The sequence below is a fragment of the Vanellus vanellus genome (assembly GCF_965231255.1).
Source record: "Vanellus vanellus genome assembly, contig: HAP1_SCAFFOLD_47, whole genome shotgun sequence".
Classification (NCBI taxonomy): domain Eukaryota; kingdom Metazoa; phylum Chordata; class Aves; order Charadriiformes; family Charadriidae; genus Vanellus; species Vanellus vanellus.
This window is the reverse complement of record NW_028127064.1, coordinates 899,204-917,611: the sequence shown is the minus strand read 5'-3', so window position 1 is coordinate 917,611 and position 18,408 is coordinate 899,204. Positions and strand designations below refer to the sequence as shown.

The 18,408-nt window shown below is 50.2% G+C and overlaps 1 protein-coding gene across 1 annotated transcript; it reads right to left on the bottom strand.

Moving 5' to 3' along the window:
* Positions 1-1,601: 1,601 nt before the first annotated feature.
* On the bottom strand, positions 1,602-14,516 carry LOC309685549 (E3 ubiquitin-protein ligase TRIM36-like; the record flags this gene model as incomplete). Its single annotated transcript, XM_082501296.1, has 7 exons — positions 1,602-1,903; positions 2,189-2,482; positions 3,024-3,148; positions 3,800-4,053; positions 4,986-5,081; positions 6,162-6,308; positions 14,502-14,516. The coding sequence occupies 7 exons, from the start codon at positions 14,514-14,516 to the stop codon at positions 1,602-1,604; spliced, it is 1,233 nt and encodes a 410-aa protein (XP_082357422.1).
* Between the last annotated feature and the right edge of the window lie 3,892 nt (positions 14,517-18,408).

Sequence of the window (18,408 nt, the reverse complement as noted above, 5' to 3'; positions counted from 1 at the left end):
GCTGTTGAGCAGAGATGGTTCTCGTGCTCTCTTCCCATCTCGGGGGGGTCGTTGGGCTGCGGCGTGGGGCTGCAGAGCCCGGGAGGAGAGGACAACCCCGAAGAAAAGGTCCCCTTGCCGCCCTCCACCAGCAGCGGTGGGATGGGTGCAGGGACCCTCCTGCCATCGGCTTATCCCGTCCCCTGCGGGAGCCTTTTTCTGCAGCAAACCGACCCAAAACGACAACGGCACGTTGGTGCTTCTTGCTAAATGGGGAGGGGGGAGAAAACCAAATCTATCAGTTTGCTCTGTAAGGATGGAAGCAGCGCATCCCCAAACAGGGCCAAAATCAGGCGGCTTTTACAGGATGGGGTTTTGCAAAGCTGCTGGTGCCAGTGCCCCATGGTGACGGTCAGAGGGGGAAGAAACTGGTTGAGCCCTTAAAAAGAGGAAAAGAAAAAGGCTCGGAGGAAGGGAAAGGTGCAGTGCCGGGGTTTCCTTGCTGCTGTTCCTCCGGGATGCCCGTGCGCGTCCCCTCCATGCTGCCCTCCGGGCAGGACCGTGCTTGCTGCTCCGGCTCTGCCTCCCTGGAGGGGAAAGGTCCCGGCGCAGGAGAGTCCCCATCTCTCCCCCCTTCCCAAAAGAAACTTTAATTACCGGAGAGGTACATTATTACGCCGGTGACCCACAGTGGCTGTGGGGCTGGGGGGCTGTGGTACCAGCCCTATTGCTGCCCTACCCTTAAAATGGAATTATACACTTCTAATATAGGACAATTTGGTTTTCTTTTTTCCATTTTGTTTTCCTCCCTGTAAAAGGAGGGAGCGGGGCTGAGCTTCGCTCCCTCCTGGCAGGGACCGGGAGAAATGAGAAAATCAGGATCTAATTTCTCATTTTTCAAAAAGTCTCCATCTGACTTTCAGAAGCTTGAGACACTGGCGTTTTTATAATTTCAGTATGTTATACAGCAGAAGGCCAACACTTTTGTTAGATTCATGAAAAAGTTAAGAGCCCCTGGGAGATAGCCTCCCAGCCTGCAGTTCCTAGACACATCCAGGCTTACTACAACTGTAATTGAGAGCTGGAAATCTTTTTGCTGGTTTGTCCACTGCACTTTGGCTTGTGCTCAGTAGCACTCCAGTGTCATATGCAAATCTATAGCCTGGGATGAGCCAGTGACTTGGAATCCACCATGACGCAAGCTACAGCAAAGACACACAGATATGCACAGTGAACATTGTACCTCTGAGTGGCTGCCAAACCTAGTATGCTAAGGGAATTAAGGCAGAATCTTACTATTGACAACTAAGCATTGCTTCAATCTTGCAAATGATGCTTTTTTTTCTCTTTTTTAACCTTCTTGCTTTAACTGACATATCTTGATATCTGTAGAAACCCGATTTCTTTCCCAGAAAGAAAGAAAATAGGACTCTGGACAATTAGAACATCTTCCTACTAATAGTAGAGGATGAACAGGACAACCTGCTTACACTATATCCTTCAAGCCACTTCCCACTGCTTAGGTTCATCTTGTATACTAATTGAGACCAGGCTCGCTCTTAATTTATTTTTTAAAAAGCCATCTCCTTATACAAAACATGTATTAAGCAAGAGTCTGCAGTTTACCTTGGGCTGGTCACATCATGGGTATTATGGAACAACTTCTGTATCTTGTTGCTAGAAACAACTCCCACTTTCACCAGGTAGGAATAGGCTTCCACGTGAAAAGCCCAGAAGCGCTTCCCTTTGGCAATCCCGGTGTCGCCAATGATGTAATCCAGGGTTGCGTAGCATCCGACCTGCATGCGCTCAGACCCCAGCAGTAGAGGAAATCCAGCCCTACTTTCCACAGAGGTTCTTCCTGGGTTCAGCAGGAGATGTTCACTGTTGTACCCGCATTTGTCATCAAAAAGAAAACTGAGAACTGAAAAACAGCATCCCCAAAAATTTTCTCTTAGTTAAGTATTTCTGTGCTTATAAACTATATTTTAAGTCATGCTGGCACTAGAATTCCTCGCTTTTAAAGGCTACCAGGAACATTACGCAAGCTAACACAGTCTCAGTATGCTACCTACTTAACCTGTTTGTTAACAGTGCTTTTAAACATTTATACAACCGGTAACAGTGTAGTAGAAGTCTGGGAGCTACTGGAAACCACCTACAGCTCTTAACACCACCAGCAGCTCGTGGACATAAGAAAACCCAATACCTGGGGCTGGAGGCGTACGCAAGATAACTTCTCGGCTCCAAGGGCTAGAGATGGATCCTTTATATCCTCGAACTCTGAAGGCATAGCTGCTGTCGTCATCGAGATCAGATATTACTTTGCTCTTGCTGCAATCTTCGATCTCCTGCCACGTTGTACTCTCCTCTTCTCTATTAAGCTTATGATACTCAAGAACATAGATATCAGCTGAGTCTGTCTTCCCAGGGCATTCCCAACTGATCAGAGCTTTGTTGTACATTTTGCTCTGCTCTTCATTGATTTCTGGTATTTCTAGACCTGGAATGACAGAGATTCAGGAGAAAAAAACCTCAAATGTAGATACATGTTGTTTTAGAATTAAACACAGAAGCCCTTTGTTGAGTGGCTACAGCACTGGGGGGACAGTGGGGGGGGGGAATCTGACTCAGTCAAAGAGTGCAGATGAGGACGGGTCTGTTCATGCACTTAAATCCTTTCTGGTTTTACTTTGAAAGTTGTATTATTTATTTTTGCTGGCAACTAAAAAACCATATAAAACCCTATTCTTTTCTGTCATGCAATCACGACAAAAAGCTGCTAGGAAGACCTAGTATTACTTAACTACAATATTTTGGAAGCCAATGTAAACTGGTTCTGAATGCCATGGCATCTTAGCTTCTTTATCAAAGCTGAAGCTAGCATTGCTGCCAGGTAATGCCTTGAGAATCACAGAGGCAGAAGGGACAATGCAAGTCACAAGATTGAGTTCTGCAACTGCAGCCCTGCACAAGTTTTGCCTCTTTCCAGAGAAGCCCTTAAAGCTATAACTCAAGAAAGACATGATGCTCTCATAATTTACCATTGGAATGGAAGGACAAGTCACCAAGGATCTCTTCTTGCTTGGCTATGTCCATCACAAAGTCCTCGAAAGTAGTTTCAGCTGCTGGCTTGAAGCTCTTCAGAGATTCAGTAGCTTTTTGGATTCTGAAAGCACAGAAGCAGAGGGATGGCAGAAGAGGGAAAAAGGAATTCACATGGGTGCATTCCTTAAAGCAAAACCGCTAGGTTTTGCTTTAAAAAAAGTTCTCTTTTCAGGTACTTACTCACGTGTCCCAGAAACTTGTCTCTCTAGACAGAATTAAAATGCAAAATTTAAAGGCCTTTTGTACATCAGTGTAAAGATAACTAACAGGGAATCTTTTGGTTGGCAGAGCATTTTAACAATTTGGGGCATTACATTCAAAGAACAAAATAGGTGTGAAGTGCTAATGGAGCACAACTATTCAGATCAAAGAGTTTAAAGCCAGAAGAGACCTGTTAGATTAACTTGCAAATACCCGATGCAATCTCTGAGCAAAGGACTGTATCAGTGAGCTGAATGGGTTACCCTTCCACTGCAGTCCTACTGAAGAAGGCTAGGCGTTGGCGCAGGACAGAGCCCCTCCTCTGGGCTGTTTTTTAACGCACACTGTAATATAGGAATTTCTACTGAATGGTACCGGGACCGCCTCTGAGGCTCTGCAACACAAAGTACTTGCATTCAGTACTTTCCTAGCAGGTGTCCAAAGAATATGACTGACCAGACATCCCTGGAACAGTACCTGTACCTCAAACGGAAGATAATTAATAAGATACCTGACATGAAGTTGTTTTGCTGTTTGAACAAAACAAGATGGATCGGTTTCTTTAAGCAGTTCTTGAGCAAGTCCTACAAGGCCATTATTTTCCAGGAGCCCTTGAGATTCTTCTGCTTGTGTTTGCAATTTTTCCAGCCTTAAATTCTTAGAAGCTTCAATTGCCCTAAGAGCTGCGGATTTCTTCTCTTCCAGGACATGAGATAATTTCTCAAAACTCTGAGATGCTTCTTCTTTAGCTCTTTCACTGTTGCACTAGGAGGGAACAAAAGACATTTTAGACGGATCCCACAGCACTGTGGCTGTGTACAGAAATGTACTTAGGGTTGTTCAAGAGATCAGAGCAAACTAGTCATCTGTTTGACTGACAAGACTAACGAGCTTTGTTATGCTCTTCAACACTGAAAATGCAATCAGCACTGCACCCAAGCTAGTAAGCGTCTCCTACGTTAACGCAGAGAGGAAAGAGCAGGAAATTATTCCTCCGATTATGTATTGAGTTACGCACAGCGTTTGTCTAAATAGTTCATGGAAAAGCACTGTAAAAGCAAGTCAGCGTCTGAAGTCTTCATGCCCAAGACCTAGGTGCTCTTCCACCTTCCCCAGTCACCCTGAACTGGGAGTCCAGCCCAGTTTCTCCCCTATGCCCTGTAGTGCCACCTCTGATGAGTGCCCTGGATAAAAGGAACTATGAAGCACAAAGGCCATCTGCAGCAAGATACAGGCAGGGCCAGGAGCTCCTGCCAATTTTTGCCATTGCGTTTTTCAGCTCGTATGTGAGCTCCCAGCTCTGACTCTTCTGCAGGGAGATTTTGCCCTTAATTCTGACTTCACTGCAACATCCTCAAGGTAAACAGACAGCATAAATTGTGCAGCACCACTCATATGCAAGAGCTGTAAGTCTAACCCACCTCTCTTTGGGTAAGGTATCAAATAAGCTTTATGTCAATTAAATTCACAGCAGCACCCAAAACTTAACTTCCCTCTGTAGGTTGCCCAAATTTCCCACACTGTCAGGATTAGGTCTTACCGTCTGTGACTCAGAACCAACACAAACTGTTCAGAAATGGTTTTGCTGGCTAACAAAAAAAAAAACCAAAGGATCTGGAACACTTCACTGTTCCATTTGGAGTCCCTGCTGTGTCCTTGCAAGGTCCATCCCCAGACAACCCACAAGCCACTCTCACCTCTGTTTCTTTCAGCAGCAGATCCAGCTGCGTGATGCGAGCTTTCACCTGGCTCTCCTTACTGATGAGGTACTCGATATCTTTTGAAAGCTTCTCCTGTTAAAATAAAACAGCAAACTGGCAGGCAGAACAAGGGCATCCCACCCAAACTGACAACAAGCACAGGTGGGCCACCCAGCCAGCACTCAGTTTCTGTAGTTACGAGGACAAGAGCCTGCCATCAGTTAGGAGCAGCAACCCTGCGGAGAACTGCTCAGTGACCCGCCATGACTGGCCCGGGACATCAGGCCACTGCCATGTGCAGGACTGGTGGCACAGCCTCTGAGGAGAAGAGGTGACAGCCTCAGCTGGCTCATCCTTCCCCAGCCACAGCAGTCACCTTCTCTCTTAGGCTAGGAACACGAGTCTTCAAGACATTACCAGAACTAATAGAAAAGCCTCATAGGTTATTAACTCATCTGTAGTAAGGTTTGCTAGAAAAATGAGTGGTTGGAAACTTGAACTTAGGAGTGTCTCTGCACTTCCTTAGTTGCAAGAGTTAACAGCTGTACAGGAAAAGCCTTGCAAACAGGCGAGGAGGCCAAAGAGCAGAAGGCAGGCTGGGATGGGCTTTTTTTTTTTTTTTTCTCTCCTGTGAGCAAGAGAGGAAGCAAAGGAAGAAGAGGAGGCAGCAGCAATCATTCTTTAATAACAAAGCAGTGTTTGCAAGTCTGCCCTGTTGTATGGTGCTTAGGGAATCAACAGCTCTGCAACTTCAAAAACATACAGCGTCCCAGCAGATAACTGCCGATGCAGATTCTTCAGGAGTGCTTCTGAAGTATAAGCTAACCCAAGCCACAAGGACACTTGCCTTAAAAAAGCCAGATTGTAAACCATTAACTTCTTAAACCTTCTGCATTGGTCAGTACTGATGCACAGTTGGCTAACATAAGGTGGAAGCGCTTTTAAGGGGTTCTGTTTGAAGCCTCATAGAAAATATAGTTTAGTTTCTTAGCCGCACACTATGTCACACTAATATATACATTAACAGATGTTGCACAGCAGCATGCCTCATGACTCGTTCAGTGTCCTCCAAACACACGTCCTGGCATCCTGCCAGGGGAAGTTTGCCTTTAAACCCGAGGCTCAGTGCTCTTCCCCCTTCTTAAGGCCAGGTCCAACAATATTTACTTTTACCTTAAAGGTTTTGTAGGCAGTGCTTACGGTTGTTACTCTGTGGTTTGCATGACATCCACCCGGTTTACATAGACGACAAACAGGCCTTCTGCAGGTTTCACAGTACATGTTTACCCTCTCCATTTCATGTTCTGGACACATCAAAATCTGGAAGAAAAAAAAAGAGAGCAGAGAGAATGCAGGTGTCCTTCCAAAAACTGAGGTGCTCAACAAACCACCAAAACACTCAATTATCCCACAGCAGCGTCTGACTTATCAGTGGGTATTTTTTATATTCTGTTTATCTTCCACCTTTTACATTTGTCCATGCCAGTGAAAGCCAGCAGATGAAAACAAACAGTTTCACCAGGTTTACAGTGAGTGAACCTGTAGCAATGTCTGTGTACACATCACATAGCCTCCATACTGCAATCAACCATTTTGCTAATCCCTGAAGTTGTCTGCACACCTCAAGCTCCCCGCACTCCAGTTCGGAGATGTAAATGCAATACATAACATGTCCACCCTGTCAAATTTAACCCTGTTCACACCGGCATCTCTTGAAACAGCTATCAACTGTTTCTTAAAGCAAGAGTTGACATAATACTGTAATGACTGAGGTCTAAGCTAGACTCTGACCAGCCACATAGCCATTGCTCTTGGAGCAACAAATGAAACGCAGCCACCACCACCAGTCACAGCCATCTTAAAGACAAAAGGCCCCAGTGTTTCAATTTTTCTGTCTGACTCCAATTACAAGTTGCTCATGCTGAGCGCTAATTCCAGCAACAGCTTAAACAGCACTGTAAAAATCCTGGTGTTCACTAAAACTCATCTTTCAAAAACTGAGCGTGTTGAAATAACTGCTCAAAGAGGGAAAAAGTGCCGCTCAACTCCAAGATCGTGCAACAGATAAAGCCATCTAAAAGGCACATAAAGTAGCATAAACACGGACACTCAAAGCTAAGGTTGCAGACCATCTCCAAAACCAACTCTCAAGCTCCAAATGTTATCTTAGGCTATGGTGAAAAGCCCAAAGACAAAGGAAATGTTCAGGAAAATTAGCTGTGCAGGCAGACATCTCCAAAAACTGCAGTCATGCTGTTAGTCTGTGGAAGCAGTTTTTCCACAGCAGTGCACAGTCACACCTAACGGAAACTGCACACTTTTATTCATCTCCTCGTGTAAGTAAGAATTACAGCCTGCAAGCTAGAGACCGAAGAGGTCAGCAGATTACCTTGTCTAGTTCTCTCAGAATTCAAGAACAATCAGCCCAGTATCTGCTTCTCCCATCCCCACCACACACGTTACAAAGTGCTCTCCAGTCTGGTTGTGAATGAAAGCGGGTTTATGAAAGGTGGGTTAACCTTGACCAGCAGCCAGACAACAACCAAGCTGCTCACTCGCTCCCCCTCCTCAAGATGATACGAGGGGAAAGATGATCATGGGTCAAAACAAAGACAGGGAAATCACTTACAAATTATCAGTTCATTGCCAAGTCAAGTAGACTTGGATAGTCAGAAACTATGACTAAGTATTTTAGACCATTCCCCCACCCCACTTTTTTTTTTTTTTTCCCCTAGGCTCAAATTACTCCTTCATTTGCATTTCTTCTTCTCACTCCCGCCTGGAGAGGCACACGAGGGATGGGAAATGGAGGATTACAGTCAGTGCATAACACTCCATCTCTGCTACTCCTTCCTCATTATAAGTTTCCTCTCTTCATCACAGGTCCTCTCCACAGGAGACCAAGGTGTTTGTGGCCAAGGGGATCTGTTCTCATTTCTTTCTGTCTTACTTTTGTCCTCTACACCCACAGAATGTGTGAGGTTGGAAGGCACCTCTGGAGACCGTGTAGTCCAAGCCCCAGCTGAGGCAGGGTCAGCTACAGCAGGTTGCTCAGGACCTTCTCTCGGTGGGTTTTGAATAACTCCGTTATTAGAGACTCCACCACCTCTCTGAGACACCTGTTCCAGTGTTTGTTCACCCTCAAAATTCAAAGCTCACTGGGAACTCCTGAGGGTTTGGAAGATCTCCATTGGTGGAGAGTTAACAACCTCTTTGGGCGGTTGCAGTGTTCCAGTGGTTCCAGAGTTTGACAACCTTCCGAGTCTACTCACTGGGAACTCCTGAGGTACAGTTGGCTCCCTTGCCTTCATTCCCTCCCATCAGGCATTGAGACACCTTAATAAGGTCTCCCTGAGCCATTTTTTCTCCAGACTGAACAGCCCCAGATCTCTCAGCCTGAAGAGGACTTCAGGTGTGTAGGGGCCATCGTGTCCACAGGCAGGTCCATGAAACTCTCCACGACAGCGGAGACAGGAGATGTGATGGGACACCGTACCACAGACCTATGGCACATCCTCCGCTTGAACGGCAGGTAACCGTGGCTGAAGAAGACACCAGAGGGGAAGGAAACACTGGAAACTCTTGGGGAGAGTGAAAGAGGGAACGGGGAAGGAGGGCTAAGACAACAGTGACAGAAAAGGAGAAGAGACAAATTGTCCCTTCCCAGGGGCGGGCTCACAGGGGGCGGGCTCACAGGACACAGCCAAGGGGGTGAAGATGTCTATAAGAGCGTCCCACCCTGTGCCTGAGCTCTGCTTCCAGCAACAATGGCCCAAGGAGCTGCTCAGACATGCAAGTTTAAGCACGTACCTTCAGACAGCGCTGAGTAAGAAAGCAAGGCCTGGAGTTACTAGGAACCAATTAAGGAAGCTAATTATGGCCTTCAAGCATGAACTGAAGTCCTCCAACTTCTCCAATAACCAAAGCACCCACTGAACCTTGCTCCCAGACAGAACCGCTGTCCTGAGGATAACAGTTATTGCCCACCATGTCAGGGATGAGGTGGACTCTCCTTCCCAGGCCCAAGGGGGTTAAACCCACACCTTAGACTGAAATAACGACTTTTCAGAGCAGCACTGGCACAGTTGGAAGCCCATCATCACCTGAAGGGCTCTGAGCTTTGCACCAGGCCAGTGCCCCTGGACGCCACGGCCGCGGCACGAGGAAGCAGTGACTCGGGGCACTTACAGTCACCGTGAGGTTCTCCCAGGTGATGCCAGACACATTGATCTTGTTGCTCTCCCAGAACTGCAGGGTTTCGTTGCTGGGATGGGTCGGTGCCTCACACTTACAGCTGGGAGGAGAGGAGCCAAGACAGAGGTGAGGGGAAGGCGATGGAGGTGCAGCCCTGAGCTCCTGCCAAGGGGCAGCGGCACTTTAGGAGGAAGAAACCCACTAGGAGATGGTGAGGAAGTCCAGCTTGCTGTGCGTGTGCACAGGGTAGGCCTCTCGCAGGTGACTCAGCTTCTCCAGAGCCTCATAGATGAAGATGATGCAGATGAGGGAGGCGAAGGCTTCTTCGGTGAAGCGGGTGATGTAGCACACCAAAGAGCTAGCGTCAGTGGCCACCAGCACCATGCAGAAGAAGGCGGTCCACAGCCCAATGCACGCCGTAGAGAGAGGTAGAAGAGTGCGTAGTCCCTGGGAAAGCAAAAGAAAACGCAGGGTGGAAAGGGCAGCAAGAGGCTCCGAGCCGTGCCTTCCTTTGGGGAAAGTCGGCAGCAATTCAGGAGCGTGTCAAGGCTGCGGATGGTAAATGCAGTTTCCACGTCCTACGACAGACAGCCTCGGGGCTGCGGTGCAGGGTGTGGGCCCGCAGGAGGAGAGGCCAATTATTTAATTATCATTCTTTAACAATTACCTTGTGTTAATGCCTCGGAGGCTAATTGAGGTCAGGTCCCTGTTGTGGAAGGTGGTGTTCTCCCACATCACCCCGATGCCCTAACAGCGAAACCGGCTGGGTTTGCACCCAGTTACCTGCTGCCAGCAAGTTGGGGCTTCATAATAAATTTAATTGCAATAAGAGAGGTTAATCTCCCATCACAGTTGCCACAACAAAAAGACTGTCATGGAAAATATCCATTTTGCCTGAAAAGCTCCTGCTTTTTCAAAAATCATCAAAACATTTGACCAGAGAACTGTTTGGATATGTGGGTAAAATATATTTCCACTTCCAGCAAAAAACATGCAAAAAAGTGCCCGAGTTTGTACTGAGAGGAAAGCAAATCTTCCCTCATTCCCAAACCAGAGTCATTTGTCTCATCTTCCCTGTGCAGCCCATCTCGGGCATCCATATCCTTGTGGTTTCTCCTCCTCCTGCTCTTTCACTTTAACTCTAAAAACCCTGAACCACCCATCCATCCTTCAGAGACCGAGGGCTCCTGCACCGTCACATACTAAAGCAGCAGCGCGTGATGTCTGTGACACAGAAGACAACTTAAATCTACCAACTACCACTAACAAAAACATCTTTTCTCCATCCCTGCCTTCTTCTGAAGGCGCTCGCAGCACCTGGCCGCAGCAGCCAGCCTTACTTGCAGAATTTGTAGAGGATCTTCTCGAACACGAGGACGGGGCCGGTGCTGCCGAGGATGGCGAGAGGTTGGCCAGCAAAGAGGAAATACACCACGCCGGTCATGGATGCGCCCAGCAGCGACTCCATGGCACTCTGTCCAGGGAAGAGAGGCAGCAGCGAGTAATTAAATCATTAGAGGGAAAACCACAAGTGCAAATTCACTGCAGCAAGGACTTTTGCATGAGTGTTGTCCTCCCTCGTGCCACCCAACAGAGAGAGGTGCTCACTATGTGGCTGTTGGTCGCCTCCCCCAGCAGTCCCCCAAAGGTGATTGATGACGGGGGACATGCAGGCACAGTAGAGGAAGAGGAAGGACGCCAGACACTGCAGGCTCAGACCATCCCGAAAGTCACTCCAGAACCAGGGGGCTTTTCGCTTCACATCCTGGATCAGACCTCCAAAGAGCCTGGAGGAAGGAAAAAAAATTAAACCATTTTCGTGGAAGACCACGTTAAGTTTTCTTGGCTGAGGAAGGACAATCGCAAGCACAGAGTAACTTCCATTGCTAAAAAGAAGTCTCCTTCTCCCATTTTAGCCCCAGTAGAAACTGAGGCATACAAAAAAAACACAGAATCACAGAATAGTCAGGGTTGGAAGGGACCTCTGGAGATCATCTAGTCCAACCCCCCTGCCAGAGCAGGGTCACCTACAACAGGTTGCACAGGACAGCGTCCAGGCGGGTTTTGAACATCTCCAGAGTGGGAGACTCCACAACCTCTCTGGGCAGCCTGTTCCAGTGCTCCACTACCCTCAAACTGAAGAAGTTCCTCCTCATGTTAAGATGGAACTTCCTATGTTCAAGCTTGTGCCCATTACCCCTCGTCCTATCAATGGGCACCACTGAAAAAAGACTCCTCCCATCCCTCGGGCATCCTCCCTTTAAGTATTTGAAAGCATTAATAAGATCCCCCCTCAGTCTTCTTTTCTCTACACTAAAGAGACCCAAGTTCCTCAGCCTTTCCTCATATGAAAGATGTTCTAATCCCCTAATCATCTTCGTAGCCCTTTGCTGGACCCTCTCCAGCAGATCCCTGTCTTTCTTGAACTGGGGAGCCCAGAACTGGACGCAGTACTCCAGATGCGGCCTCACCAGGGCAGAGTAGAGGGGGAGGATGACCTCCCTCCACCTGCTGGCCACACTCTTTTTGATGCACCCCAGGATGACATTGGCCCTCTTGGCCACCAGGGCACATTGCTGGCTCATGGTCATCCTGTTGTCCACCAGGACTCCCAGGTCCCTTTCCACAGAGCTGCTCTCCAGGAGAGAGTCAGCCCCCAACCTGTACTGATGCGTGGGGTTATTCCTCCCCAGATACAGTACCCTACATTCACCCTTGTTGAATTTCATTGGGTTCCTCCCTGCCCAACTCTCCAGCCTGTCCAGGTCACGCTGTAAAGCAGCACAGCCTTCTGGCCTGTCAGCCACTCCTCCCAGTTTAGTGTCATCAGCAAACTTGCCGATGGTACACTCTATCCCTTCATCCAGATCATCGATGAATATATTGAACAGGACTGGACCCAGTACTGACCCCTGAGGGACACCACTTGTTACTGACCTCCAACTAGACTGCACCACTAACCACAACCCTCTGAGCTCTATCTGTCAGCCAGTTCTCAATCCACCCCACTGTCCATCCTCCAACAAAAAGAAAAAGAGACCAAACCTGAGAGCCCGTCCCCTCTTATTGCAACAGTCCCTCACTTTGAGAAGCAGCAGAGCTCTACCTGGAGGTACTTACACATCTGCTTCCACCCCAAAGCAAGAAAACCTGTGTGCAACCACGCTGCGGCTGAGCCCAGCTGCCCAAATCTCCCACCCACCCAGCCCAAGGGACCAAGCTGGTAACCTGGAGCCCCTTCACTGACCCACTTCACCCCAAAACTCTGCTAGAAGGGAGGTGCGCACTCAGATTTTAGGGGCAAACAGAAAAACACCCCACCAAACTATTGCAGTTCACACCTTCCTGTCCGCTCCAGTTCAGGACCGCTGTGTTTCTCCGGCTTGCTGTGAGGAGCACTGTCATCGAGAGCTTCTGGCACCTTCCTTTTTTCCTGGTAAAATGGAAATAAGATACAGATATGTCTTTTAAGCCACTGGCTTGTTTTGCTTTTTGGGCTGGGTATGTGACCTGTAAATTTGGGCCCCTGAGCAGCACCCCCAGCCGTGCTGCCCTCCTGCCCGTCCCCATCGTGCCTCCTTCTGCCGCAGCACCCACCTGCGAAGGGACGTTTTTCGGGGGCTCAATTCGGATGGAGGGATCCCACTCTCCTGGCGGCAAAACCATGACCTGATCCAGAAACTCATCGATGCCAGCCACCAGGTCAGCCCGGTTCTTGGCTTTATAGGCAACATCGTGGAAGACCTGCCGTAGGAGACCACCAGGTGAGAGGATGACCCATCTCGGATGTCCTAACCAGTGCAATAAGCTCTTGGCTAAATGCAAGGTCATTTTCCGCAAATCGCCTGTTGGAAATGGCAGGAAATATTCCCCCCAAAGGAAAAATCTGTGCATCACAGTATTTGTAACCATCTCCACCAGGCTCCCGTCCCCCATGGCACCCCACAGCCTTCTGCTTCAAGAGGAGAAGTTTCACTGGCCCTGGCAATGCCACCACTGGGGACAGCGTGCTGGGGACCCTGGGGAGAAGGATGAGGCGCAGGCTGCAGCCCAGGTGGGATTTTAGCCTCCTGCAGGCAGCTAAGAGGGACAACAAACCCTCTTCCTCACTACTACAGAGACAGGGAGAGGTGAAGAAAGCCCCAAAAATGACCCGGAGATATCTCTGATCTCGTCACACCTCATCCGTCATGATAGTAGCCATGGACCTGCAGTTCAGCCTTTGCAGCAAAAGGAAGAATTCTCTTTTGCTAAAAGCCATCATCAAAGTTCTTATTCATCACTCCGCTCAGATAATTATTTCCCATCCTAGATAATGACATTTTTTGCCCGATCTGGCGTTTCTCCTTCTCCATGGCTCTGTGCAAGCCTGGCCAGACCCGGGGGAGAGGGGCTAGCCCAATATTTAGGGCTGAACTGGTGCCAATCGATGGCCGCTTTGCATGTGAGCGTGACAGGCCGAATGCAGGTGTGGTAACGGGATTTATCTTCTGCCCCCAGACACCCCATCCCAGCGGGTGTAGTTCGTCCTCGGCACCAAGGAGGATGAGCAGCACATTCCCCACCACTTGTTCACCAAGCTGGATGAGATCTTCCTGAAGGAGGGTGAAGATGCCGAGTGGAAGGAAACGGCAAGGTAAATCCCTGCTGCCAGCTGCGGTGGCGGCCGCGGGCTCTGCCTTCCGCTCTCTGGGACGCAAAGCTTTTGCAGCTGCAGGTGCCGATGCGCGGAGCCTTCTCCTCTTGCCGCCCCGTAGCTGCACCAAAGGGGTTGCAGAGCTGAGGCTGTTTTCTTGCAACGGGGCTGATCGTGCCCGATGTCCGCAGGTGGCTGAAGTTTGAGGAGGACGTGGAAGACGGCAGCGAGCGCTGGAGCAAGCCCTACGTGGCCATCGATTGGCACCAGTTCAGCCCTAAATACTGGACTGGCCCCTCTCCCCCGGGTCTGGCCAGGCTTGCACAGAGCCATGGAGAAGGAGAACCATCTGTTCCACCTCTGCATAAGGATGGGCCACTTTCCTTCCCCACGTTTCCATTTTTAAAGGCAGGATCCCTCTAAGGAAGACCAGCCTCAATCCATTATGCCTTCAACTGCCTCCCAAATAATGCCACTTTCCCTCAGAAGAACAGCAAACCACACCAATCAGCCACACGGACCTGCTTGCAGAGGACCCCGGCACCCACGCAGCCCCGAGGAGGCTCACGAATGCTGCGGCGGGACTTACAGTGGTAGCCCTGCTCCATCGGGGCACAGTCCTCCCGTTCCTTCTTCCGATGCTTCTGGCGGTGGGGTCGGTGGTGCCGGTGGCTTTGCCTCACCAGCGGCATCCGCATGCCCATGGACAGGGTATGGTGGCCTGCAAAAAAAGCAGCGTTCTCATCACTCTCGATATTGCGGAGATGGTTGACGCCGCTGCCATGATTAAACCAGCACAGCCATCCCAGGAGGAAACACCAACTTCTCTTCATTTTAGTTTCACTGCATTCCTGAATGTCAGAGACCCGTCCCTTTTTACAAGCCTGTTTTACTCTAACTTTGCAACAACAGAGCAACAACAAGCGATGGCTCCGGGTCACCTAAAAGTGCCCTGAAAGTATCAACCCTCGTCTCAAATTCCAGCTTCGGCTGGACAACACTCAGACCTGCTCATTAAGCAGCCACAGAAGGTAATTATTTTTAAAATCTTTGTCGGCACAAGGCGACAAGAGGAGATCCAATTAGTCCCGCGATAATGAAGTCTGGAACAAAAAAAAAGAAAATCACAGCCCTGTGTCTGCAGCCATCAAATTATTCTCCTGACCTCTCCAAGCCAAGAGCAGCCTCTGAGAAAACAAGCTGGGAACTGCCCAGCTCCGTGGCCAACACTCACACCACAGATGCCACGGGGGCTTTGTCCCCTCTGTCTAAAAGCCACAACATTAAAAAAAATGTGAAAATAACTGTGCTTGTTTATTTAGAAGCACGCCACGTTTCGCTGCAGGTGATGCGTACACTGAGCACAGGACGCGGCAGGGACTTTGCGCAACGGGAAAACGCGTGGGGCTGGTGCCACCTCTCCCGACTCACCTTCCAGCTCCTCCTTCTCATAGTGAATATTGGCAACGGTGCTCGTTCTTCCCTGGTCCATCACCGCCTCCTCGTCGTGTCTCTGTTTAGCGAGAAGAAGAAGGTACAAGCTGGGGCCAGGTGAGGAGAGCTCCCTTACGTCCTCCCAGTCATCACCCATCCCCGCGGCCACACGAGCCAACGAGCATCACACCTCTGCATGTCTCCTCCTTCAGGCACAGCCCTAAAAACACGGACTTGGAGGAGGTTTTTTTTTCCCCTACCCAAATAAAACCACCTGTAATGTCACCTGTATTGTATACACCGTGAGTCTGGAAGGATTTACTAAAAGGGGAGACAGTTGAGTGTTTCAAACCAAAACCAAACCTCCTGCTTCATTCTTGTGGTTCCTTTCGAAAAATTAAAATAGGGATTTCCAAACTGGGGGTGGGGTGGGGAGACCCAACCCCACACTTTTGAGCACAGCCAGTTTCATTCTCCAAACGTGATACCTGCAGGACTCACTAGATGGCACTTGGCCACAGGACATGGCCACCACCAACCTCCAAAGGCCCTCAGAACCTACAAGGGTGAAGCTTCGTCTTCAGCCCAACCAGGCTCAGGCTTCTCTTGCTGCAAGCCCGCTTTCCACACAAAACTGCATTTTTCTCCTCAAAAGAAAAAAGCCAAGGGCTGACAGCTAATGCCCTCCTTGGCTGAAATACCACTGCCAGCGCTGCACAAAGAGCATCTGTGCCTTAAAAGCTGAAGGAGAACTACAGGAGTTCTCTTCTCCCCTTGCCCCTGGGGCTGGGGAAGCATCACTGGGATCACCGCGCTCAAAGAAATAAAAAACCAACCACGTCTCACACTCGAGTCGCAACTGCAGCTTTCAAAGGGCCTCCAGGAAACCCTTCTCTTTAGAGAAGAGCAAAATACCGGAAATCTGCTTTTTATCCCCCAAATTCCTGCTTTGACTGAATGGCATCACCTGCCGCCGCGCAGCAGCGACGCTCGGGGAAGCTCACACCTCCCACTCGCCAGCCAATTTAACGAGCAAAAGGAACAAACGTTCCCATCTGGGAATGAGCTTTTTCTGGCCCCCGAGTACTTTGTCCTTCGCCGCCGCTGCCAGGTGCCTGGAAAACATCAAAGCATCGAAACTGGGCTGGGAAAGGGGATGGCGAGCTCACTTTTGAGTTTCGGAGCAGAGAGTGTTGTTCCATCTCAAGAAAACTTCTCCAAATTATTATTTTGCTGCAGCGTTTTTTTTGTCCCAGCAGGAGAGAGAGGGATTTTTGACTGTCCTGCCTCAGTTTACCTGTCTCAGTGCAGCTCCTCCAGTTAGAAAGAAAAATCTTTCCCTGGGGAAGCGTTGGTATAATTGAGGATGAGGAAAAGTACAAAGCAGAGGTTCAGGTCCGGCTTTGAGTCCTCCCGGTGCCGGGGGAGGCCAAAAGCATCGCACGAGCACGCAAACTTCCCACCTCGGCCCCCTCGTCCCGTCACACGCAAGCTGGACTGGCCACCAGCAGCAGGAGGGAGGATTAATGTAATTAATCTCGCGCAAAGTGTAATTAATAACACTGATCCCAGTGTTATAAGGGGATGAGGGGCCAAACTGGGGGAGCTGCTCTGGTGGTGGAGCAGGAGACCCCCCTCCTTGCCCCTCTCCATCTCCATCCTACCCAGACGAAGCCACCGGTCCTGTGGCTCCCTCCTTTGCTATCGTGGGGGTCAGCACCGTCCCCTGCGGGGACCCCTCTGGCTCCTGAGCCAGGATTTGGGCTGTGACGGGGACTGGACCCGGGAGAGGACACATCTCCAGAGCCCCAAAGTGGGGCTGTGAGGGGGGGACACATGCAGGTCACAGCTGAGCATCACCAGGACGTGACCGTCATCCCTTGCTGGCGGAGATGCAAATTCCTCTCAGTCTTTCCCGTGAGCTGTAATTTCAGGGCAGATTAATTAATTCCCCACCTCTCGTTTGCCCCCGAGAGCAGCTCCTGCAGCCGGGTCCCATGGGTGCAGCGGGGGGGCGGACAGGCCCTCCCCCAGGCTAAGGAAATGCAGAAAGATGGGGGGACCACCCAGCCACCTCCTGCCTGCACCCCAACACCAGGCGCATCCGGTGGGACAATAGCTGAGGTGACCGGGTGGCATGGGGCTCTGTGGGGACAGTGGCCTTTGTCCCCCTGCTCTGAAGGGCCACAGCATCACCAGGGGGTCACATCGAGATGCGGAGGAGGGGACAAGGAGGGGGGGTCTGGTGGGGAGACCCCCAACAGGCATCGCCCAGGTGCCTGCCTCCCACACCCACCTTGGGTACCCCTCACCTCCCCCTTTGAGCCCCCACCCCTCCGCCTTGCAGATGCCTTACACCCCCCTTCAGCGGCCTGCTGCCCCCCCTCCTTGCACACCCCCAGCACCCCATTACCCCCTCCAACCTTGCAGATGCCCTTCACTCCCCTTTCCATGGCCCTCACAGCCTCCCCCCTCCCCCCCGTGCAGATGCTTTGCCTCCCCCATTTGCCCCCACGCCCTGCTCCCCCTGTGTTTCCTCCCTGCCATGGGAAATGCCGCAGTGAGCAGCCATGGAGCATCCTCCAGCCACACCGGCGGCACGGCCCGCCCGGGGGTACCGGGCATCCCCCTCCCTGACCCGGTGCCGCTGCCTCCCACCTGACAGCTGAGGACCCCATCGGCCCATTGCTGCCGGCGGGCATGGCGGGGCTGGGGGGAGATAATTGCTTGATAACGATACTCTTAAGACATCCAAACAAAACACCAACAAAAATCACTACGATCACAAAAATGAATAGGTTTCGCAATAGGCTTTGCAGCCGTCAGCTCAGGGCAAACTCAAAGCCATGCAAGATTTTGTTCAACCATCCGACTTCTATTGCCTCTCGTAGATTTCTGCCATCCAAGTAGAAGGCAAATTAATTTTTCTTATTTTCTCTTTTGACTGATTCCCTGTCCAATCAACACACCAAGGAGTAGATCGCATGTAATGCCATTCTCCGTGTTCTGCCGTCTTCCAAACTGAAGGGAACTGCATTCGAGAAGGTGCTCGAAAGCCCAGCAGTTATCACCTCTGTTTTGGACCCGCGCTTCAAGGAGATGCAGTTTCTTAGCCCCAGCCTGAGAAGCGAGCTGCACCAGCCAGTGAGAACCACG